The sequence below is a fragment of the Oryza sativa genome, chromosome 1, assembly GCF_034140825.1.
Source record: "Oryza sativa Japonica Group chromosome 1, ASM3414082v1".
NCBI classification, from domain to species: Eukaryota; Viridiplantae; Streptophyta; class Magnoliopsida; order Poales; family Poaceae; genus Oryza; species Oryza sativa.
Window position 1 is genome coordinate 43,453,241 of NC_089035.1, and position 25,289 is coordinate 43,478,529.

At 42.3% G+C, this 25,289-nt stretch overlaps 4 protein-coding genes across 4 annotated transcripts; 3 read left to right on the top strand and 1 right to left on the bottom strand.

Moving 5' to 3' along the window:
* The first annotated feature begins 8,082 nt into the window (after nucleotides 1–8,082).
* Nucleotides 8,083–9,633, top strand: LOC136355534 (serine/threonine-protein phosphatase 7 long form homolog). The gene is made up of 5 exons (XM_066308226.1): nucleotides 8,083–8,409; nucleotides 8,502–8,800; nucleotides 8,877–9,135; nucleotides 9,228–9,482; nucleotides 9,604–9,633. The coding sequence occupies exons 1-5, from the start codon at nucleotides 8,083–8,085 to the stop codon at nucleotides 9,631–9,633; spliced, it is 1,170 nt and encodes a 389-aa protein (XP_066164323.1).
* A 1,710-nt stretch (nucleotides 9,634–11,343) lies between these two features.
* LOC4323837 (eukaryotic translation initiation factor 4E-1-like) lies at nucleotides 11,344–14,578 on the top strand. The gene is made up of 5 exons (NM_001372193.1): nucleotides 11,344–11,717; nucleotides 13,233–13,398; nucleotides 13,482–13,607; nucleotides 14,200–14,265; nucleotides 14,343–14,578. The coding sequence occupies exons 1-5, from the start codon at nucleotides 11,443–11,445 to the stop codon at nucleotides 14,391–14,393; spliced, it is 684 nt and encodes a 227-aa protein (NP_001359122.1). The 5' UTR covers nucleotides 11,344–11,442; the 3' UTR covers nucleotides 14,394–14,578.
* A 3,867-nt stretch (nucleotides 14,579–18,445) lies between these two features.
* On the top strand, nucleotides 18,446–20,540 carry LOC4323838 (transcription initiation factor IIA subunit 2). Its single transcript, XM_015785326.3, has 4 exons — nucleotides 18,446–18,551; nucleotides 18,855–19,011; nucleotides 19,098–19,148; nucleotides 20,050–20,540. Exons 2-4 carry the CDS (start codon nucleotides 18,883–18,885, stop codon nucleotides 20,197–20,199), a joined length of 330 nt encoding a protein of 109 aa, XP_015640812.1. The 5' UTR covers nucleotides 18,446–18,551; nucleotides 18,855–18,882; the 3' UTR covers nucleotides 20,200–20,540.
* Nucleotides 20,541–20,576: 36 nt separating this feature from the next.
* LOC4323839 (DEAD-box ATP-dependent RNA helicase 58, chloroplastic-like) lies at nucleotides 20,577–24,456 on the bottom strand. Its single transcript, NM_001372194.1, has 10 exons — nucleotides 24,082–24,456; nucleotides 23,917–24,010; nucleotides 23,702–23,815; nucleotides 23,509–23,604; nucleotides 23,115–23,219; nucleotides 22,785–22,943; nucleotides 22,610–22,678; nucleotides 22,138–22,227; nucleotides 21,230–21,370; nucleotides 20,577–21,128 (listed from the first exon to the last, which is right to left on the bottom strand). The coding sequence occupies exons 1-10, from the start codon at nucleotides 24,243–24,245 to the stop codon at nucleotides 20,844–20,846; spliced, it is 1,317 nt and encodes a 438-aa protein (NP_001359123.1). The 5' UTR covers nucleotides 24,246–24,456; the 3' UTR covers nucleotides 20,577–20,843.
* Nucleotides 24,457–25,289: the final 833 nt, after the last annotated feature.

Consider the following 25,289-nt stretch of genomic DNA (forward strand, 5'->3'; position numbering starts at 1 on the left):
CACGGTCTCCAAAACACAACTTTAACTTCTTGTTTCTATAAAAATATTTATTGAAAAGTGATATAAAAATATTTATTGAAAAGTGACATATGTATACGTTTATGAAAGTACTCCCTCCATCCCAAAATGTTTGACGCCGTTGACTTTTTTTAACATGTTCGACCGTTCATCTTATTCAAAAAATTTTAAGTAATTATTAATTCTTTTCCTATCATTTGATTCACTGTTAAATATACTTTAATGTATACATATAGTTTTACATATTTCACAAAAGTTTTTGAATAAGATAAACGGTCAACCATGTTTAAAAAAGTCAATGGCGTCAAACATTTTGGGATGGAGGGAGTATTTTTCAAGATAAATCTATTCATATAATTTTTACATTTTCAAACTCAACAACTTGAGAGTTATTCTTGATTTATATTCCCAAGGTTTAACTTAATCATTCTAAACGATTTTCTTTACGAGTGAGTACGGAGGGAGTATATAGCAAGTGTCAGATATATATATATATGATGAATCCAATTAAGCACTTGTATTGGTAATACAACCGTAAGAAACGAGAAGAGACGTATTTTACGGAAAGACTAAATTCGCGTGCGTTGGCGCGCCGCGTTTTAGGCCCACGCCCGCATATGCGTTTCTGGCCCACCAGCTACAGTCGATTCCAATTCCGTCCGACCGCCAGCCATCTGCCAAGTGCGTGCGGTTACTACAGGATTAGAAAAGATCATTTTATAATTAAGTAGTTACTAAACTAAGATAACCTTTCTTTTTATATTGGCGGGAGTTTTTTTTCTCTTTCTCTACTATTATAAAAATTCACGATATTTTTGTCGATATTTTGGTACGTCATCCGTGTATGAGTGGGTTTTTAAGTTCGTCTGCTTTTGGAAATACATATCTATATTTGAGTCGGTTTTTAAGTTCGTTTATTTTTGGAAATATATAAGGAGTCGTATAAGAAATCTCTTTAAAAAGACTCGCATGCTAACTTGATATGATCGGACTCCTAACTGCAACTCATTGTTTTCTAGAAATATATATATCCAAGCGAACTCCCATAGTGAATTTTATCTTAACTAAACCATATAACAATAATAAGATTAAAATAAACTTCATCCGTTGCAACGCACGGGCATTTTTGCTAGTTTACTAAAAAATTGAAAATCTATACATATTTTTTCTTAACTTTCAAATAAAATCTAAAACTTCCTAAGAAATTAAAATTCATTAAAAATGTAAAACTTCCAACTTGAGATTTGAAAACTTTCAAGTCAAATTTGAAAACTTTCAACTCGAAATTTAAAAACTTCCAAGTCAAATTTGAAAACATTCAACTCGAAATTTGAAAACTTTCAAGTCAAATTTGAAACTTTCAATCTGAATTTTAAAACTTTCAATTTGAATATTGGAAACTTCCAACCCAAAATCAAAGACTTCCAACTCAAAAATTAAAAACTTCCAACTCATAATTCAAAAACTTTCAACCAAAATTTAAAAACTTTCAACCCAAAAATTAAAACTTTTAATTTGAATTTTTGAAATTTCAACTTGAATTTCAAAACTTTCAATCCGAATCTTAAAACAAATGCACCTAAATTTTTGAAAAATTTCAACTCAATTATTTATTTATTTATTATTTCATTATAAAGGACTACTTAACGCTAATTGTTACTCCTTGTTAGCGCTAACATTTGCTCTACGGCACTAGGCTGTGCGGTTGCCAGCCTGCCACGCGTGTATGGGCCGAAAAGTTGGGGAGTCGGACTGGGCTAGGAATACGATAAAAGAAAAAAAAGTGCTCGCGACCTACCCTTCTCGCGCGTCTGCACGAGCTAGGCATTCTCGAAATTTTATGGTCATTATAAAATATCCCAAGGTATCTCAAGTTACTTAACTAGAAAAAGTGCCCGTGATTTGTAACGGGAAGTGTAAAGATCAGAAAATTAAGGAAAAGTTGAGAAAGATTTACATTAGAGTAAAGTGCATTGGCGGTCCTTAATCTTGTAGGGTTGTGTCATATAGATCCCTAAACTCTTAAAATGCATATCCAGATCCCAGAACTTATCAAAGTGTATCATCTAAGTCTCAAATCGACACATCTCCTATAGGATCCTACGTGGCGCTGATGTGGCATGCCACATGGACGTGACATGTCCTTTTTTTTCTTCTTTTTTTCTTTTTCTTTTCCGTTTTCTTCCCATTCTTCTTTTTTTTCCTTTCTTCTGCTCAGGTCACACAGAAAGGAGAATAAAGGGGGGAAAAGAGAAGGAAAAAAAAGAAAAAGGAAAAAAAATTAAATAGGTCCCATTTGTCAGTCAAAATAATGCCACGTTATATCTGCGTGGCATGCCACATTAGCGCCGCGTAGGATCCTAAAAGGGTTATGGCGATTTGGGACCTAGATGACACACTATAACAAGTTCTGGGATTTGGATATGCATTTTGAGAGTTTATGGACTTAGATGACACACCCCTACAAGTTTAAGGACCGCATATACACTTTACTCTTTACAATATGTGATTAATTAAAATACAAATTTTCTAAAATATTTGGTATTTTTAAGTAGGTAGGTATATAATTAAATCAATTTACAAGTAAAATAAGTGTGAGAAATAAAATGATATGGTTAAATTTAATTTTATTAAATTCCCATGATTAGTTACGCTCTTTGAATTTTATTGGAATTTTCAGAGCTTAATTGCTAATTTTAATAATACAAACATCATTTAACAATTATTTAATTAGAAAAAGGAATCAAAATCCTCCCTTTTAGTTTGGGCCGAATATGGAAAAGTTTATAATTCTCCCTTCTCTCTATTCTATATGTCTGGTCTGTTTCCTTTCTCTGTTGAAGTCCATTTTGTGTCCTCCTACAATCGGGCCTATGAAATGATGTCCCAGAAAAAGTCTAATTTACGCCCAGTCGCTACAGTAGCTTCTTCAAGCTCCAGCCAGTAGCCCGGTCTACACCCGACGACACCCGAATCCCGCGTCCGATTCAACTAAACACGTGGAGATAATCTTAAATTAGTTGAGGGCTTTTGTTCTATATCTTCTACTCTATTTTTTCCCTCAAGAAATTGAAGGAAATCCCGTGAAAATCGCTCCCATATTAAGCTCGAACTCGAGTTTATCTCTCCAACGAACCCTAGTTTTTTTCTCTCCGGCGAACTCGAGTCCAATACAACCAAATTAGCGTGTTTACGGATGAAAACACGAAAAAAAAACAATGTAACGATCGGAAAGTTACGAATTTTTTAATTAATTAAGATTAGTACTTTTAAAACTAAAAAAATACCAAATTAATTTTAGTAATAAAAAATATGGTACAATGACCCTACCTACGGACGTGTATGCTCACGAAAAAATTGTTTCTGTTTTGAATTTATTTTGAAAGACTAACTCTGACGATTAAAAGTAGTATTCCTATTAGCACTAAATAGTGAATTTTTTTTATTTATAATTTTTTTTATTAAAAGTTTTACAAAAATAATTTTCCATTTTGAAAATTGACGGAAATAGTCGCCTACCGCCCTCTGGGAGGGCGATTTTTAAAAATCGCCCTCCCAGAGGGCGGCGAAAATGACGTGGCAGACGGCCGTTCGCTCTCGGGCGACGGCCGTCAACGAAATTTGCAGGCGGCCCCCTTGCCGCCCTCCGCGAGGGCGATTTTATACTGTGCGGGGGGCCGCCTGCAAATGGGCGGCGAGGGGGGGCATGGAATTTTGCAGGCGGCCCCCTTGCCGCCCTCCGCGAGGGCGATTTTGTACTGTGCGGGGGGCCGCCTGCAAATGGGCGGCGAGGGGGCATGGAATTTTGCAGGCGGCCCCCTTGCCGCCCTGGGGGAGGGCGATTTTTGCCTCCCCCCTATAAAGCCCAGCCCCTCCCCTGTGAAATTTCATTATATTCACTAAAAATCCAAAAAAACGAAAGAGAGAGAGAGGGGAGGGCAGCAGAAGGGGAGCGGCGAAGCCCTGCTGGTTCGCTCACTTCATCACAGGTATGCTCCCATACATCTTTTGCATTTGTACTAATATATTACGTTTGAGTACATATGTTGCGTTTTAGTTTTAGTTCCATATATTTTAGCAGATCTGTAGCACACAGCACATATGTGTAGATCCAGAGCATAGAATATAATAGTATGAATTGAGACATAGACAGTAGTGTTAATTGTAAGATGTAGTTTAGTTTGATCTGGAGAATGTAACCTACTTTTAGAAATTTAGAGAACAATATTGTAGAGAATGTAACTTAGGGCGTAGTACAGAAATGCGAGGTTAACGCAGTTATTGTTTTCATCAGGCACAATGTCAAGTAAGGTCACATTTCAGATAGTTCACGGTGAAGGAAATATTAGATTTGGTCCAGATGGTGTTGATCTGTCAGATTTTGTAATGACATCTAAGGGCATCGATAGGCCTGCGGAGAGAACATTTCAGTCAATTTATAGTTGGTTGTTGAGAGGATTTAGAATAGACCAAGAAGTCTACACAATGTCAGTATCTGTTGTAGTGAGTCGTGCAATAGAAGGTTATTTTTGGGAACTAATGCCGATGGACAGCACTGCTGCTTGGAGACGGTATGTGGAAATGGCTTTTGAACGGTCATGGCCCCTCGTTATATTTGTGTCGGTACAAGAGAAAGATACAAATGTTTCAATGCAAACCGAAGATGTGGAGGGTCCTAGCAATGCAGGGGATGTTGTTGGACCATCGATGCAAAATGAGGAAAATCAACCAAGGGAGGAGCAGGCCATGGGCATGGCGGATGAGGGGGAGAGAGTCGGTATAATTGTTGATGAAATGGAGAGGGAAGATTCGGATAATGAGCAAGCGGAGGACGACGCATCATCCGATGAGGAAGGTGATGTAATGGCCACTGATTGGGCAAATGAGGACTTCTCTGGTCTTGTTATATCAGAGGGTGATCATGTACCCTGGGAGTATAAGGAGAACGAGGTAATTGAGGGTGCAAGGTATGCTCATAAGGATGAGATGAAGGAGGCGGTGAAGCATTGGGCAGTTTCATTGCAGAGAGAGTTTAGGGTGGTCAAGTCAACAAATTATGTGTATGAAGTGAGGTGCATGAAAGAAGATTGTCCGTGGCGTGTCCATGCATATAAGGGTAAATGGAATGATTATTGGAAAGTTAGCATTGTGACCGAGCACAAGTGCTACTTACAAGGGGTGGAGAAGTATCACCGAAACATCACTTCAGCTTTTGTGGCAAGTGAGATGTACAGCAGTGTTGTTGGTAACATTGGCTTTGAACCAAAATCAATTATTAGGCACATCGAGAACAAATTCAAGTACACCATAAGCTATGCAAAGGCCTGGAGAGCCAAACAAAAGATCATTGAGATGAGGTATGGCACATTTGAAGCTTCTTATGATAATTTGCCTCGTTTGTTAGCCACCATTGCCCAGAGGAATAATAATACTTACTATGACCTACATACATTTACATCGGTTGAAGATCGAACAAAGAGTGTGCTGCAAAGAGCCTTTTTCTCATTGGGTGCTTGCATCAATGCTTTTGTGCATTGTCGACCTGTTCTATGCATAGATGGAACTTTTATGACAGGTAAATACCGAGGTCAGATATTGACAGCAATTGGGTGTGATGGGAACAACCAGGTTCTACCTATGGCTTTCGCATTTGTAGAGAGCGAGAACACTGAAAGCTGGTACTGGTTCCTAGAGAGAGTGCACATTGCAGTGGTGCGTATGAGGCCCAACGTTTGCCTTATACATGATCGTCATGCGGGTATGTTGCGGGCTATTGACTACTTGCAGAACGGTTGGGATGAGAAGGGACTTCCAGCTAAGTGGCCTGATGTTCGGAGTCGGTGGTGCATGCGTCACATGGGTGCAAATTTCTACAAGCAATTCAAGAACAAGCATCTTATGGATCTCTTTAAGAGGCTCTGTGCACAGAACCAAGAGAAGAAATTTAATGAGTTGTGGGACAAGTTGGATGAGTTGACAACGAAGCAAACAGATGAGCAATCTCGCAGACCACAAGTTGAAGGTGACGAGCCTCCCATACCTCTTGGTGCATTACATGATGACCCACCAACAATGAGAAGGAGGTCAGGGTCGGCCATCAGAAATTTCTCTCAGTGGATTGAGAATGAGCCTAAGGAGAAGTGGGCTCTATTGTTCGACACCGATGGATCTCGGTATGGCATAATGACAACCAATTTGGCAGAGGTGTACAACTGGGTAATGCGAGGAGTTCGGGTACTTCCATTGGTTGCTATTGTTGAATTCATCCTTCACGGCACGCAAGCCTACTTTAGGGATCGATACAAGAAAATTGGTCCGTCCATGGCCGATAACAACATAGTGTTTGGCAACGTAGTGACAAAGTACATGGAAGATAAAATCAAAAAGGCACGGAGACATAGAGTTGTTGCTCAAGGCACACAAGTGCATCGGTATGAAATAATGTGTGTTGATAGGAGCAGGCGTGGTATCTATCGCAAGCAAGCCGTGCAGGAATGTATCTTGAAGGCGGATGGTGGATGTACCTGTAGTTGTATGAAGCCGAAGCTTCATCACCTTCCTTGCTCACACGTTCTTGCTGCTGCCGGTGATTGTGGCATATCTCCCAATGTGTACGTCTCAAATTATTTCAGGAAAGAAGCAATCTTTCATACATGGAGTGAGGAGATATATGGGTTCGGGATCTCAGGATCTTACACAACGCTGAGTGCCCAAGTTTTTTATATTCCAGATCCATCTAAGTTAAGGGTGAAAAAGGGTCGACGCCAAACTAGACGCATCAGAAATGATATGGATGAGTCAGAAGCAGGTGGGAGGACTTTACGCTGCAGCAAGTGTGATCTGCGCGGCCATACTTACAAGAAATGCCCGAAGAATGCAGAAGTTCCAAGCGGCGCAGATGCTAGTCCATCTGGACAGGCAAGTGATGGTAGGCGACCACCTGGTGAAGGAACAACAAGCAGGCGCGCAAGGCCAAGGCGTCGTCGCGCAGCAGGCGATTCCATGGTGTAACAATGCTTTCGATTTAGGAAATAAAATGATGTAATGAGTGTTCGGACTAAATACTTCTATCGTGTAATTTCAATTCAATCTTGTTGTAATGAGTACCTCCGACTATTGTTGTACTAGTAGTATTGCGAACTATTCGGTGTTGTATCATAATGTTATCGTGATGAGTGTTCGGACTAAACACTTTTGTTTGTTTGTACTCTTGTTTAATATGTGTTAGTAATTCGCTTATGAACATTTATTACTTATGTTGAACTAATTATTTATATGTTTCTGATCAACCTATTTGATGCAGGTATGGCGTACGACACACCGGCGCTGTTGAACCGTGGGATTGACAGGAACCACCGCTCGTTCCTGTCAGCAGTCGAGGGTGCACAGCTCGGCACCTTCCGTCCACGCACGTCGCGCGAGTGGTTGCGTGTCGACCCCCGTCACGTTCCTTGGTACGCGTATGTTCACATTTGAACTCAACTTTGCTTTGTTTTGCACTTATGTTTGAAGTTTGCTCTATACAGGTTGCGTGCGGCAGGCCTTCTACCACTTTGTAGGCTTGTTGAGGCGGCGGCGGACGACCGTGACCCAGCGAAGCGGTGGGATGCAGACCGGTCACTCCTTGCCGCTCTTGTAGACCGCTGGAGACCTGAGACGCACACGTTCCACCTTCCCTGTGGGGAGATGGCTCCGACACTGCAGGACGTGTCGTACCTGCTCGGGCTACCGCTGGCGGGAGCACCAGTTGGTCCCGTCGACGGTGTTTTTGGGTGGAAGGAGGATATCACTGCGCGCTTCGAGCAGGTGATGCGCCTTCCACACCTAGGACCGACCACCACCCTTCCTCCGTACTCTACAGTCGGGCTTAGCAAGGCTTGGTTGCTCCAGTTCACTGTAAGTAAATAAGTTGTTATTATCATACATGCTTATTTGCGACCGGATGAGTGTTTTGTACTAACATTTCATTCTTAACTGTAGGCGGACCTTCTGCACCCTGACGCTGATGATTACTCGGTCCGACGCTCCCTTGAGGCGTACCTGTTGTGGTTGTTCGGGTAGGTGATGTTCACTAGCACCCACGGGCACGCTGTGGACTTCCGGCTGGTCCACTACGCACGGTCCATCGCGGATGCTCAGCCACAGGACGTGCCGCAGTGGAGCTGGGGTTCTGCCGTGCTAGCAGCCACGTACCGTGCCCTCTGTGAGGCGTGCACGAAGACTGACGCGGGAGCGATCATCGCTGGCTGCCCTATGTTGCTTCAGCTTTGGGCAGCCGAGAGGTTTGCCATAGGGCGACCAGTGGTGGACAGCGCACCCTACGGGGTTGGTCGCAGCGCGCAGTGGCCAGAGGACGGTCCCACGATGGGGACTTACTGGTGTCGACGTGGGGTTAGTGCAACTTCGCTGCGTTATAAGTTTATCAGTCCTCTTCTTTTTTTTCCTTCACATAACATGTCTAATTCCTATCATGTTTATTGCAGCGTCGTTACGCTCACGTCCAGGTGAGACGTGGTTACCCGGACTTCGTGTTCGAGTTTGACCGTCTCCAGCCGAGCGACGTCATCTGGGAGCCGTACACAGAAGAGGCCGTCGCTGCGAGAGCACCGCTAGGACTTTCGTCCTTGTGCACACGCGACCAGGCTTACTGGCTCACCATCCTGCCGATGGTGTTCGACATTTTCGTTGAGCCTCACTGCCCGCAGCGTGTGATGAGACAGTTCGGACTTAGGCAGGTGTTTCCGGGCAACGTGCAGCCGACCGTCCCCCCTGCCGACCACTCGTGAGTTCGGATTGTTCATTTCTAAATTTTTATGGTAATTACATCATCGAGCCATACAATTTACCTCTCTTCACAGGTTGACTCGACGGGGACAGCTAGCAGGCGCACTTTGGGCTCCACGTGTACAGCAGTACGTTGACGACTGGGTGTTAGCTACAGAGGAGGTGATCAACGAGCTCTTCCCACACACGGAGGAGAACTACCGTGACTACCTTCGCTGGTACCTTCCTCGCACTCGTTCGCGTGTGACCTTCACTCCAGACGCCCCAGAGCCGCACGTTGCCGCTGTCACGGACGCGTATCCCACGCACCGTGACCGAGACTACTTCGTGGCGGTACGTCCAATTTGTATTACTTCCAACAATTATGTCATTTATCTTGCATAATATAGGACAACTACTGAATTTTTTATTTCCATCTTGCATAGGCTGATGCGGCACGGGATATCAGTGCCGATATCACCGCAGTCCAGGTGAGGTTGAACAGAGGTTTGCACTTGACTGACGTTGAGCAGAGGGCGACCTTCGACCGGATGCAGGAGAAGATGCGTGCGGTCATGCGCGTCTTCTCCTGTCGCAGCGCCGTGGACGTCGTACCTCCAGCTGGTCCGGTACACCCACGGCCTCGCGCGCCTACCGTCGGAGCAGGACCTCGTTTGTCTTCGAGCGCCCCTAGCTTCGGAGCAGTGCGACCTACAGCACCGGTTTCGCACGGTACAGTTCAGCCCAGATATTAGTTCATTTTTGTTTCAGCTTTTGCACGAATGTGTCACCATGTTTTAACTGCACGTTTCCTCATCGCAGGACCTCGTCTGCATTCGAGCGCGTTCGTAGGCACGACCGGCGCTTCCGCGAGCTCCGCAGGGGCGTTCGCCACCTCTTCGGGCGCGTTCGCCAGCTCTTCGTCCCACGGAGCGTCGATCCCTCACCCACACGGTACTTTACTTTTTATTAATACTGTTAAATACCTGTACGAAACTGATGGTCCTTGTCCAGCAGGATTTGCAGCCGGGATCTTCGGTACTGGGGCCTCTTCGTCTCACGCCGGTAGGACTGGTCCTACTAGCCAGTTCTACGACGACGACTTGCACGGTGCAGACCACCAGGACGTACTAGTCTCCTCTCAGCTTGGAGGAGCTCCAGAGGCGCACACTCAGGAGCAGCCAGAGGTCACACCTGTACAGGCAGGACGGGTTGGCCGTGCCGTACCCCCGGACCGACTCACGTACTCCCAGGGGCACATTAGGGCGCAGGGTAGGAGGGACAGGGGTAAGAGGCCTCGTCAGTAGTGTTCTACCTCTTCAGTCCTTATGTGACCGTTTCTTTTGGCTTACAAACTTGTAAAGCAGTACTACTTTTGCTATTACTACTGCAGTACTACTTGTGTTTGTCTCGTCTACGTAGTTCTTTTCATTCATATGGTGCTTGAACAACTTATGCTCACAACAACACACTTTCGGCGCTTCACGGTAGTGCCATATCCAGTAGCGCGCACAGTCCACAACAGCACACATGAAAAGCGGCAGCTCGAGTTATCACTATCAACTTTCGGCGCTGCCTGTTGACATAAAGTGAATCACGCCCACGCGTGATCGTCTTGTCACATCTAATGAATAATGTATCTCATTGAGTTCACATATATTGCACTGAAAACGACGCTATATAATTGACAATCTGAAGGCAACCTCTTCATATCTTCTTTCCAACTACCACACCACACACGAAAATGGAAGCCTATTAATTGGTAATACGTAATCTAGAATTGAGATTATGTACAACATTCTTCACTACAATTTTACATTTTGGCAGCAAACCAAATATGATCAAATGCAATTTTACCTTACCAAATATTTGGTAGTGCCAAAACTTGCTTATATTTTGGCATTAACAAAATATTTGTACGGTAACATTCCAAATATGCCCTAAAAAATAATAAAATTGTATTTTACCAGTCTTGGAGATTTTAATCTTGTATAGTTTTCAATATAAAAAGATTTGATAACTATTGATATTTATATACAAAAAAAATATAGAGCACAGTACAAAATCGCCCTCCCCCAGGGCGGCAAGGGGGCCGCCTGCAAAATTCCATGCCCCCTCGCCGCCCATTTGCAGGCGGCCCCCCGCACAGTGCAAAATCGCCCTAGCGGAGGGCAGCAAGGGGGCCGCCTGCAAAATTCCATGCCCCCCCTCGCCGCCCATTTGCAGGCGGCCCCCCGCACAGTATAAAATCGCCCTCGCGGAGGGCGGCAAGGGGGCCGCCTGCAAATTTCGTTGACGGCCGTCGCCCGAGAGCGAACGGCCGTCTGCCACGTCATTTTCGCCGCCCTCTGGGAGGGCGATTTTTAAAAATCGCCCTCCCAGAGGGCGGTAGGCGACTATTTCCGTTAATTTTCAAAATGGAAAATTATTTTTGTAAAACTTTTAATAAAAAAAATTATAAATAAAAAAAATTCCTAAATAGTCCTTATTTGGGCCCATGGGCCTGATAAGCCCAACGCATCCGGTACAATACAAGTTCTTCTTCTATACTACACGAGTGGAGAGGGAGATATAGAGACGGAGAAGCGAGAGGGGAAGAGCACCGACCTCGACCTAGCTAATTAAGGCGCAACACAGAAACCCTCACCGCCGCCCGCATCCATGGCGGAGGAGCACGAGACGAGGCCGCCGTCCGCCGGAAGGCCGCCGTCGTCCGGCCGCGGCAGGGCCGACGACGCTGACGAGAGGGAGGAGGGGGAGATCGCCGACGACGACTCCGGCCACGCGCCGCCGCAGGCCAACCCCGCCGCGCCGCACCCGCTCGAGCACGCCTGGACCTTCTGGTTCGACAACCCGCAGGGAAAGTCCAAGCAGGCAACCTGGGGAAGCTCCATCCGCCCCATCCACACCTTCTCCACCGTCGAGGACTTCTGGAGGTTTCCCACCCCCCCTCCTCTTCTTTTCCCCTCCACAACCTCTCCATCCCTTGCCTTCATGAATCAGTATTGTAGATTCCCCATCTAGCTGTTTAACCCGATTCGATTACATGCGTTAGGCTTGCCACTCATGCCCACTTTACTTTGTCCATGTCATAGGCTTCATGTGTAGGACTGAGATCTAATGTGGATCTAGTTTTTTTTTTTTTTGACTTGGTTGCAGATTAGGCAGAATTGTTTTGAGGAGGAGTACACTCTTTTCGTGAATTATAGTGTTTTTCTTTAAGCAGAATAATATTTCACATCTTCATCGATCAGTTTATGTTTCATGCTGTGGATGGATGCTTTTCTTTGTTTATCTATTTTGATGGAAACTTTACTTAGTATAGGGTGATAATCTGTATATGCTATCATCATAATGTTCTTAGATGAACAACATGTCTTGAGGAAAATTTGTCTTGAGTGATTGATACCCTGGAAGAAAACGTCTCAAGTGAGAAGTACCAAACTCAAATACTTATTCCATGGTCAACTGTAGAATTGAATTCTTAGTGCAGGCCACATGATTTGTTATGCCTTTATTTTAATAAGCCTAACTGTGGTTAAATCGGTGTGCAGAGTTTGTTTGTTGAAATGTCGGTACGCCGATTGTGATTTCTTGGCATGGTTGGGGAAATCAATATTATGTGTTATCCTACATTGTAGTGCATTACATTTGAGGTGCAGAGTTGGGTGTTCTTTGGTTTCTCTTCATGCATATGTGTTGCAAATTGTGTCCAAGTGTTCTGCTTGTTCACACTTAAGCATTTGTTTACAGTCCTGCTGTCATAATTATGCTTTTGGCACCCTTCATGTTTCATGTCAGAAATATTTGTTGATCTTGCTGTATCATTGTGCTGTTGTGCCTTTTGACATCTTTCTGGCTGCATCATAAGCCAGTTATTTATTGGCGTTCTTCTATTTTCAGTTCTAGGTTATTTTGTCTAAGTCAGATATTATATTTAATATAAACATATCTTTTTCCATTGTCATCATGAAAGGACATGAATCAGATCCTTCTAAAATGCGTATGATCCTTCTTTTTTTTTTTCTGGCCGAATATTTGTCATCTTTTACTTTCCATGTAGTATTAGAACTTGGAAGGTGATTGGCTGATGGTGTTTTGTTCTGTTTGGTGATTTTGAATTTTATGTATCTGACATTTATAAAAAGAATGTTAATTCTCTGTGGCTCTATTTTTTTATGAGTAATTTGAGCATCCTGAGTTGATACATGTTCAGAGATCTGAGATAGTCCACGTATGTTGACACATGTGTCGTCCTGAGTTCTCTCGACAGTTTATAACATGTGTCATTTGTCGCAAATTATATCAATGCATGTGCTTCAGGGCTTCTTTCTTTCTGCTAACAGCTCGCTTAAATATTATTATTTTTTGGCAATTTGCTTCAGTATTTTTTTTCCTTCTATCTTTTCATGTATTCCTTTAGTCTAATAAGGTTGAATGTGGTATTTCAGCCTTTATAACAATATCCATCACCCAAGCAAGTTGGTTGTGGGAGCTGACTTCCATTGCTTTAAGAATAAAATCGAGCCAAAATGGGAAGATCCTATCTGTGCTAATGGAGGTAAATGGACCTTCAGCTGTGGCAGAGGAAAGTCCGACACAATGTGGTTGCATACTGTAAGCATTATTTGAATCACTTATTTGCACAGTTATCCTTTATACAAATATCTCCCTAATTCTTTACCTTATCCTGTGCTTAGTTATTGGCAATGATTGGCGAACAATTCGATTATGGGGATGAAATTTGTGGAGCAGTTGTTAGTGTGCGTGGCAAGCAGGAAAGAATAGCTATCTGGACTAAAAATGCTGCCAATGAAGCTGCTCAGGTACTATTTCTAAGATATGTGCTGCTAATTTATTTGTTACCTGCAGATAATAACCACATAGTTTTCAACATCATTAAATTCAAACTTTTACATGTCATTGCTGTCAAATACCACTATGTATTAATAATGGCATGATCTGGTTATCTGGAGCTATTTATGTCTTGAGCCTGTCCAAATGTTGCTCTGTACATGTGGAATGCTCTCAATCTGCATATACACAATGCATAGCTGAAGAGATATATTCCTGAAAAGATTGCAACATTTGGGTGCACTTGCTTAAACTTCCAGGTGAAGTTTGTCATAGGGGGATTTTCATTATTTTGGCCAAGATCATGCTATATACATTGTGCAGCTATTTTAACCAAGGTTTATATTGAAACGTTAAGTTCTGTTCTATCTTGGTGTTCCTTTCGTGCTATATTGTCCGCGTTATCTCTTGTAGTATTTTCTTGCCATTTTAGCGTTTTGTATGACTGCTGCAATATATGCATCTTGTGGCAAGTTTTTTGGTTCCTCATCACATCATTATTATATTTGATTCGCCTAGGTAGGTCAGATAAGCTGAACATAATTGTTTCTCTTTCTTCATCAGATAAGCATTGGGAAGCAGTGGAAAGAATTTCTGGATTACAAGGACTCGATTGGGTTCATTGTTCATGTGAGTAGTCCTTAGCTTTGTTACATTATATGCCTGGATGAATAACTGTTTCTTATTCGTGCCCTTTTTGGTTGTAGGACGATGCAAAAAAGATGGACAAAGGTCTCAAGAACCGCTACACAGTTTGATCTGAGCACTCCTGTCCAGATATCCAAGAGAGTAGTATATCCACATGTAGGATGGGTTTTCTTCGATGCTTTAGTGTTTGTCATTCGCTTGTAGCGAGCGCTTGAAGGCTATAATATTGCCGTGAACTGTTTAAACTTGAAACGTAATATAATGACGTATCAGAGGTGTCTCTGTACTCTATAAATCAGTCCAGTTCTTCCTTTGTTTGCTGGTATCTGAGGGTGCTTGTTTGTTTAGTCTGCCGCTACCGCTAGCTAGTTTCTCTGAACCTGCATATTTTGACGACGAATATTGACTGGGAATTGCAGTGGGATATACTTTCCAAATATGAAGACATGAGCGAGTTATATGCTGAGAGTTTGGTTAGCTGAATTTGCTTCATACCGTTTTGCGATCTGGGATGGTTTATGATTATTATTATTATCACTAATTGTGTGGTTGCATCTACCCTATAATTCACCAACTACACTCCTACAAACCCCGTTCATCAAATCTGACGGTCCAGAATCATTTGATCCAACGCCTCAAAATCGTCGCGGACCCTCCCCTCCGCACGCGCGTCCTCCTCTCCCCTTTCCTCACGCGCATCCTCCCAATCACGCTCCTCACACGCATCCTCCTCTCTCTCGCACGCCGCCGACGCCGCACTCTCACGCCGCCGCCATCGCCCTATCCAGCGCCATCCGCCATCGCGACGCCGCCACGCCAACAACGGCCATCCCTCCTCCGTCGGCCGGCGTCACCAACGTCGTCGATCTCCTCCGCGCCTCCGCCCAAGCCGATCTCTCCCGTCCGCATTGCCACCGACGGCCGCTCACCGATCTGCTCCGCTAGCGTCGATCTCTCCCGTCCGCATCGTCACCGACGGCCACCTTTGCCGATCTCCTCTGTGCCCAAGGTAAATTTTTGCTCACAAGAATTTGACCAGGTTACGAACTGAATGAATTCCTGCTTTTTTTGAGTTCTGATTTTGGTAATGCACGTAGAATAGTGTTACAGAGAATTTGGTAATGGAGATAAAATAGTGTTGCAGAGCCCTTCTTGTACAACTAGACCCCATCCATCCCTTTATGTCATCATGTGTATACTACAAATTATGGGAATCAACTAAGTTCCATTGTACTATTGCAACTGGTAATAGGATTTTATTACTGTACTCCATTTTGCTACGAGTTGCAAAACAGGATGGTGATACAGGTAATCAAATTGATTTGAGTGTCTTTTTTCCACCGTCATGAGATAGGTACTGCTACTGCTGCAATTTTTTCCCATATAGCAACAACCCAGTTATCTGGATTCACTACTTATATTTGTGTAAGTAGATACCGGGGTGGGTAGATAAATATGTTTCTGATGAACTTCAAACATACGAACTGAAATTTTTGCAAATGACTTCACATATTTATTTGTGATAAATCTCCTCTCACATAAGACAAACAATTAGCAATATATGGAGCATCAACATGTACTCTATTTGATAATTTGTTCCCTTTTTTCCCTTTACAGGACAGAGTGAAATTGCTAACCAACTTGTGGGGTAACTACTCCATTCCAAAAGACAACCCATACACTGATGACAGTGACTTAGAACTAGAAGTTTGGGCATTGGGTCTTAGAAACCCGTGGAGATGCAGCTTTGATTCCGCGAGGCCTTCCTACTTCTACTGTGCCGATATTGGTCAGGTAACATTCAGCATTATATGAGCAACTCATGATAATTTGCTACTTTTAAATTTAATACTATTGGTTAACAACTGATGCAGTAAAAGTAGTGGTTCTTCATCAGTTCTTCTTTTTAAGGAAATTGTCCATTTTACTCCATAAAGTAAGCTATCAGTCATCAAGTGTGCTGGCTTGCCAACATCAGGTCACTGTCTTCATACAGTGTTTCTCAATTCCTGCATTTTGTTTCCACCTCTCCCTTGCACGAAGCCCTCTGCTATCCACCAGCGTACAACATGGGAGCAACTTTTTCAGATGTGCTGGAAGGTAGATGTAGCTAAAGGTTAAGGATATTCCTGATAGGTTCTACGCTTGGGTTGTTGCTTATCTCCCGGTTAAGTTGTTTATATTTGCGCCTAAATACCACTTCGTTCTTGTCACCAACAAACATCGATTCTTCATATTGGATTGGAGTTACAAAATTAGCATTTCAGTTTGCAGTACATGACAGATTCATGTGTTATATCGACTGAAATTCATATGTTAGTTCTGAGCTCAATAATGTACACAATGTTGGAATGCATAGTTGTTTGGCGGGCTTTGGCAAGGGTTGTTTCACTTCTGAACTTTATTCATTTATTTACCCCATATTTTCTATTTAGAGAAAATATAATGATCTCTATTTTGACATGTGATGGAATAAATTTGTGCTTTGGGCACTTTAAGTGTTTATCTATGGCTTGCATTTTGAAGCTTTATGCCTATGCTTTGAAAATTAATGTATGGAGTATATTTGTGATATAGTCAAATTGATGAGGAAAATCATTAAATTTTAGAAATATATTCTTTTTCTTATTACATTACCTTAATTCAGAACCTAAAATCAACATCATCTTGCTTGTCTTGCTTGGGTAGTTTGGTACATTATACAAGATTGCTGCATATTTTTTTAATGAATACTTGCAGAAAACTAATGTTGTTGTTTCAGATTCAGGCATTCAACACATGGTATATTTCAGAATATGTATATAGCTATGTTAAAATTTCAGAATGTAAATAGGCATACATGGAAGCACATGATAAGACAGTTTAAGTTATAAGTTACCATGGTTAAGATTCTGAAAGTCTAAACTTTGGAATATTCATTGATAAAAGTTAATTATGAAAGTCTTAACTTTGGTTTGAAAGTCTGAAAATCTGAAATTCCGAACATGCAGCGGCTAATATCGATTGATCAATTGAGGCGTGGCCCGTGCTGCCAAAGTGAATCGTTCCAGATCATTTGGTACTATATGTGAACTGGAAATTTATTTTGTAAACTTTCACCGCCATTAGCTTTTGAGGTAGATGACACCAAGCTGAAGCATGTTGCATTTTTGGTCTACTTAAGTACTTGGATCATTTAATTGGCTGAAATGCACATGTAAATTTGTTTCCCAGATCCAATAAGTTTATAGTACTTTCTGATCGGTGGGAAGACCTTGGTGACTGGGTGAGCAACAAAGCCACCTGCAGACTCAACTTATGTCTTTGCTCTGTATGTATGTTCTACTGAGGGAAAGAAGATGCAAGGTCTCTTGGACTCTCAATTCTCTTAGGCCAGGTGATCAAATGAAAAAGGGAAATGTTTTGAGACTGAAGTTCTATTGTAAACCAGATATATATCAAATATTAGATGCTATAGACTTCTATGTCTATGCCTGATTGTGAAGTTGTACAATAGGCTTGCATTGTTTCAAATCAAAAGATAGAAAAGTCACGATGTTATTTTACTCACATCGCTATGTAATTAACAATATAGTAATTGGCTCTGTCATTCTTTTTTTTAAGAATGATAAACTTTAATAGTTTAATTTGCATTACTAAATATTACCGTAGCGTTAGCACGGGTCAATTACTAGTGAGCTTTAATTCATCGTGCTCTTCATCACCTTCACCCATCCTGGCTTAGTAAGAAAAACCAATACAACGTGGCATATATTTCTGGAGGTTGAAAGCTGAAACGCTCTATTAACACAAAAGAGAGCCAAATACGTTCTCTATGTATAACTAAACCAAGCGACTATATGTAACTAAACCAAGCGAGAACAATAATATATGATGAAAAGGTAAATGATGACGTGGAATAATAATAATAATAATAATAATAATAATAATAATAATAATAATAATAATAATAATAATAATAATAATAATAATCAAAGGAAAAAAGGAAAAGGAATAATAATGAAATGAAATGAAAAAAAAAAGAAAAGGAAATAAAGCAGTATGCATTGACCAGGTCAACGGGAGAGGGAGGGGCAAAATCGGCATTTGGCACCGACATAGTCGATCCTTGCTGCTGCCTCCCCTGCCTATATAATCCCCAAATCCCCTCCTCCCTTCCCCTGGCCTCCATCGGTATATAAGCCCCAGATTTCGAATTCCTCTCTGCGGCTGCGCTTTGCTCCTCCCCTCAATCCTCCTCTCCGCTCTCGCTCTCAGTCTCAGATCAGGTATGCGGCTGGTGCTTGGTTCGATTCGATCATGCGATTTTTTGTTGGGATCGGGATCTAATTTTTAGGGAAATTTTGTGCCCTCGATTCGATTGGCCGCACCGCACCCAACCAAACCAAATAGAGGGAGGGAGGGATGCGATACTTGTGTATATGCACGAACGATCACATCGATGAATTTTCTAGATTTTGATTTGCGGCGGCTGGCCGGCAAACAGACCCGGAGGATTTTGATTAGTTCGTTTCCGCAGCCTTTGCATGCCGATCTTAAACTTTTTATGTATCTGGGCTGCCTATCTGCAGGAGGGAGGGGATCGATATTCGATCATCGATGGCCACCTTCGAGCTGTACCGGAGGTCCACCATCGGTATGTGCCTCACCGACACGCTGGACGACATGGTCTCCAGTGGGGCGCTCAGCCCCGAGCTCGCCATCCAAGTCCTCGTGCAGTTTGACAAGGTTTCTTAACCCCCTACCTCTCCTTCATTACTGCTGCCGGATGTGGATTACTTGTTTTTCATATATGGATGTTCTTGTTGTTTCAGTCCATGACTAGCGCTTTGGAGCATCAGGTGAAGAGCAAGGTTACTGTCAAGGTATGCTCTTTCTATTGATTCTCTTTTTGTACTGTAGGTTTCATTAATAGCTGTAGATTTTTTTTTAAAAAAAGGAATCGATGAGAATGCCGTATTGTTGTTATTTAGTTATGAATTAGTAAACTTTCTAACTGTTGACTTATCTTGTTAATCATCAATTCATTCTATGGTGTTTGCACACATCCAAGTTATGCAATGCAAATGAGTACTGAGAGTGCAGTCTATAGATAACATTATTACTATGTCATGTTGGCATGTCATTAAGTTTGTGGCATAGGAGTCTTCTTTTAGATCTACCGTGTATTCTTTTGTGGGAAGGCAATTCCTGCTTGCTTCATAGGCTACTCACCAATTCGATAGACTTTCTGTGAGAATGACTGTGACCAATAAGTTAAGCACTTTTGGGACAATCCAAATTTCCATGAAAATAACTGGAATATTGATTGATTATGTTCTGATGTTAATTTCTAAATATCAAGGTCAAGTAGCGGTGCACAACATTTTCAATCATGGTTCCTGTTTGGACAAACCTACAAATAACTGGAATATAATATTGATTAATTTTGTTCTTTTATTGTGTGTCATGTATGTCGAAGATGGCTACTTCTGCAAAGCTTTTGAAGTAACATGATTATCTTTTGCAATTGTGTTGTACTTTATGGGAAATAATTCAAGTTCTGTATGATTTATTGTGCATTGAGGTTACACATTCGAAGTGATGAGTATATGCCAATATATAGCTTCACTCAAGACCGTCGATGTGTTACATATATCTTAATTAGATTTCTTATGTTTAGCACATTGACTGTGCTTTCCTGCCATGAGTCCTTTTGAAAGTATTCACATGTATAGTTCAGACCGCCTGCATTTCCAGTGATGGCTTTCCCTTTTCTCTGCACAGGGCCATCTGCACACCTACAGGTTCTGCGACAATGTGTGGACTTTCATCCTAACAGATGCAATTTTCAAGAACGAAGAGATTACAGAGACAATAAACAAGGTGAAGATCGTGGCCTGCGATTCCAAATTGCTGGAGACTAAAGAAGAGTAATTTGCGGAAGAGCCCATCCTGCTTCTCTTGATGCTGCAGACCTGGCGCACCTGAAATATAATCTTGCATCTGTTTTCCTGGCTCGTATCATGAATCTGAACAGTTTCCATGGTAGGAGTACTAGAGTATCATGTTCATAGTTTCTGTCTGCCATCCGCATCACTCATGGATCGATTTCTCTCTTCTCTGTTGAGTGATGGACCGATTTCTCTCCTCTGTTGATAATGAAGAGTGTGATGTGTGACATGAGTGTGCTCTGTACCTAATCATGCTCTCGCCGAAGGCAGACCTAACATTTGAATTCTAAATCTTTGAACAGGATGTTCAGATTACCTTGTTCATCGCCTGATACTGTTATTTTCGAGTCAATGCTGGTTGGATATTGAAGAGTTCAGGGGTATAACCCTGTTGCAACTAATGGGAATTTCCATTAAAAAAGCTACAATCCAGTGAATAAGGATTAAGGATACATAACAACTTTATGCTTTAATATAAATACGTTCAACATCTTTCTCCACTCTCCAGAGGGAAAATAACCAGGACACTTGTTCAAACCTCTTCATCTAGATTAAACAGAAAAAAGAAAAACCTCCAACCGGGGGATGAAATCAAGAGAAATGGCTATTTACATCCAGTGAGGGACGTCACAAGTTAAATGCGAACATGGATTCTACAGGTAGCTCTTCACAATGGAACTTGAGTTCATTCTGAAATCTCTGTAATACAAAGTGCTCATCCTCTGTTATGAGGGTTGTCACGCTGCAAGCTAACTTGGAGAATGGTTCTCTCCCAGTTCTTCCAGCACGATGCAGATAGTCAATAGCCGTCTTGGGAAGGTCAAAGTTGTATATGTGGCTGGTTTGTGGGAGGTCAAACCCTCTGCTTGCTATGTCAGTGGAAACTAGAAGAAAGCCTTTTCCCTTGACCTCCTGCAGAGGAACATCGATACTTGTGTGAAGATATGGATTTTTCAAAATCAAACATGTCTTTATAGTGGGAACGTCAGAAAGAATAGAAAGAGAACACGAACGGTGAATGATGTAGCACGGGCATTGAAATTCATATCTTCTTCCAGTAGAAGGACCTCTAGGCTTCCCATGTACGTAGTTCTCAGGAATTCAACAACAACAGTAGTTGAAGGAGGGTGTCCAGCCTTCTTTGATTTCTCAGACTAACAGAACAGGTTGAACAGTTAACAAACAAACTGCAAACGTGAGGTTGCCACACTACTATTCTGGTTAAGTAAATATTCATTCGTTCTAAAAGAATTGCTCAGACCTTGGTGAAAAACATATGATACTGCCCAGTTAGTAAACAAACCAAATTGCTAGTACTTACAAATGTCTGTGAATGCTGAATATACGGTTTTAAAAATTGGAAGTAATGTAAATGAAATATAGAACTGTTTTCAAGAAATATTAATGTATATATATTATGGTCTGGAGCTGGTAATTAATCATAGCACATTAGCACCAAGCTAGTACAGAATACCCTTATATGCTGGAGTGTACGGTACCCCTACACAAACAATGCTAATAGGTTCCATCGCCCCGGCATTTTCGGTATACAATGATAAAGGACATTTTGATTTTTTTTTAAAGTCTTGTTAAATGTTTTGTTGCTAGTCATAGGAACGATAAAAATAAAGAATATCAGCTAATGGACTAGCTGGTGATTCCCATTGAAACAGAATCAGATATTAAATCTTCAATCGTACCAAAAATGAAAATTATTCCATACCAGCAGATAAAGACTATCTATGATAAGTAACATTTTGTATTTGCATATAGGATAGCATAAATGGTCCATCATGAGGTCCCTTGGCCGGTTGGTCCCTCTAGAATAATTTCTAACCCCTAAATTGGCACATCCCATCACCCTGGAGCAACACTATAATCAACATGCCATGGAGTAAATGGAATCCACAAGTAGCAATACCTGTTCAGCAACAAATATAATCCCTGACTTTGGTGCATCCTTCTCAAGCAAGGATAGTAAAACATGCAACCTTTCCTTCTTACTGCAGATCTGTACATTAATTAAAAAATTACCATAATCAGCAAGAACAAAAATCAGGTCAAAAGATATTTTTCAGGAGCAAGGGGGTTAGTCACCCATACTCGCAAGATTTTTCAGGAACAGAAAAGTAAAAGAGACTCATGAGATCACTGAAAACTAAAAGAAGATGTGCAATGCTTTGTAAAAGGACTAAACTTTTGCCATAATCACATGCATGCTGTTTAATGAGCTTATGCAAGGAATGCCCGTGCCTGTGGGTTTAGGTTTTAGGCCCCAACTGAAACACGCCTATTTACTATGTTCAAGACAGGTATTAAGTTCCACAGTTGTAGGAAATGATTGAAGGCATTTAGAATGTAAGATTATCATAAAAAGAAATTTATATGCCCACCGCATATTTGTGCTGGAGGTGAGAGGGCATGGGTTGTACAGGGTTGACATGAACATGAACCACATCAGTCTGCACACAGATAAGACAGAATATGCAAACATGAGGTCAAAAAGGTCCATCTTTTCATTCAATAATAATAGTGTACGTTCAAGCCATATAGATAAAGAAGTGCAACCTTAGTCCACTTATGTTGCACACAGTCATGCACAAAGCGATTGTGCTGAGGAATCGATGCGCTAGCAAATATGGTCTGACGACTGGAAGCTGCTGAATAAGATGTTAATATTTTGCGAAGAGAGCTTACTTGCTTTGACGACCCAAAAATAAAATCAACCTATCAAACAGCAATGAGTACATTAGGTATTCTGTCTTGAAAAAAATCAACTAAATGAGTTCCAAACTTCAAATAGCCTCTTGGGCTCTTTGCAAATATACAGAGTCAGATATTGCATTAGCAGACTGAGCTTATACTGCAAAAAAGTTTGATTTAGGACTCAAGAATCACCTCATCAATAACTAATACTCTCATAGACTGAAGACTGAAAGCACGCTTCTCAATCATTTGGCACAAGCTTGCAACAGTAGCAACAATTATAGCCGGGGGCTCTGCCTGGAAATAGATCAATATAGTCAGCGGGGAAGCAAACAACAGGTAAGAGAAATTTAAATAGCCTGCTCTTTATGCGTCAAGTAGAAACAAAAAGAAAGTGAAGTGCGTACATCAGTATAACCAATTTGGCAACATTTACACCAAGAGGCCTGAAAACTAATATCAAAGGGAGATATGGACATAACCACGGCATGGCTAAAATGCTCCTGTATTAAACTGAAGCACTATCACAGTTTTCTTTTTGGGCTAGGAACTGAAGAATTAGCTATTGAGCATAGACTGAAAATACCTTTACCCAACTCTTTTGCCTCCTTAGCATTCCACCATCAAGCAAAGCCATAACGGTGCAGGCCTTTGCTGCAAGTATTCGAGCAACTTTGGTAACCTTACATTGGCACAATAACAGCAACAAGGTGAGTTAGAAGGGACGCACAAGGCAGGTGGAAGATAATTGCATAGCAAGCAGCCAAGCAGCTTATCACCTGCATGCCGAGCTCCCTGGTTGGGACCACAACCAGCGCTTGCACCGAGGATCTCCCAAAATCTATGGCCGAGAACACCGACAATAGATAGGCAAGTGTCTTTCCAGAACCCGTCTACATTCAACCAGCAATAGTAAGATCAGATTGCTATCACTGTACAGCATGAAACAATCTAAGGAGAGTAAGCAAAGCTTGAGGAGGAGGAGGAACAGCACCTGTGCGTGGAGGATGCAGTCTTGGCCAGACAAGAGGACAGGCAAGGATTGCTCCTGCACCTCGGTAGGGACGACATAGCCAACCTCCTCAGCCCTGGAAGAAAATTAAACCCATGAGCATAAATAATTAAAAAAAAATCTCGAACGAGGAAGAGAGGGAAGCACCTCTGGAGGACGTGCTCCGGGACGCGGCCGGCGCAGACCTCGCGGAGGGTGGCGGCGGAGGCGCGGAGTCGACGGAGGCGGAGGCGGTGGCGCAGCGTGAACGGGGCGAGGCCAGAGCGTAGGGTGGTGGAGAGTGGCGAAGCGCAGCCGGAGAACGCGGCCATGGAGGAGGCGGCGGCGGCCGCTGGCGCGCGCGGAGGCGGAGGCGGAGGCGGCGGCGGCGGCCGCGGGCAAGGCGGAGGCGGCCGCAGGCGAGGCGTCGAGGTCGCCGCCTACCTCCAGGGGTGGCACCTTGAGGAGGTGGCGTCGCTCCTCGCCGTCGACAGCCTCCTACGCCGGGTGGATGCGCCTCCGCCTCGACTATCTCGTGCCGCCGCTGCAGTTCCTCACCTTGCGTCGTGTTTGTGATTTTTGTCAAATTTTGTAATCGCCTAGTATTTGTGAATTTTTTTTTGTTAAAGTACAAAAACATCACAAGAGATGCTCATATTTGGTCGAAATGCTCATCACACAAGCTGAAATCACAGAATAGGGGCAAAATCATACAAAGCTAAAAAAAAACAGGGGCAAAAATGCAATAACCACCAAGGGTATAAATGTCCTTTTTTCTACTGCTAACACTGTTAAAACAGGATGTTAGAAGTGGGGATACACGGCTGATTCAGATTCAAAAAGTGGGGGTAAAACTGCAAACCTTAAAAAGTGGGGGTAAAACTGCTAACCTTAAAAAGTGGGGGTAAAACAGCAATTGGCTTCGAAAGTGAGGGTAGCAATGCAATTGCCCCAGGATATTTTAGTCATTCTCCATCTCCACTAATTCCACCTCGGGATGCTAGGAATAGAATTTTTTTTGGATGGAGGGGAGTACTTATCAGCTGTATTAATTAATTAATTAATTATTATTAGCTTGCGGCAGATCATCAGCTGTGTTCCATCACCAAGTACACTATTGCACTAAGGCCAATCCTAACCCAAGACACTAGACATAGTTTACATAAATTGCATATCATCAAGAAACTAGTACCAGACACTAATCTTTCAATGAAAACACCACTTTTCCATATTTAAATTTAGTGCTACTTCTCTCACATGATATTTTGGAAGTTGTGTAGAAACCATGTCTCATGCAAGACTTAGTTTTCTTATCTTTCCTCATTTATTCACTTGTCACATCATTTTTCATCCTAGGTGACAGCTTATTTAAAGCT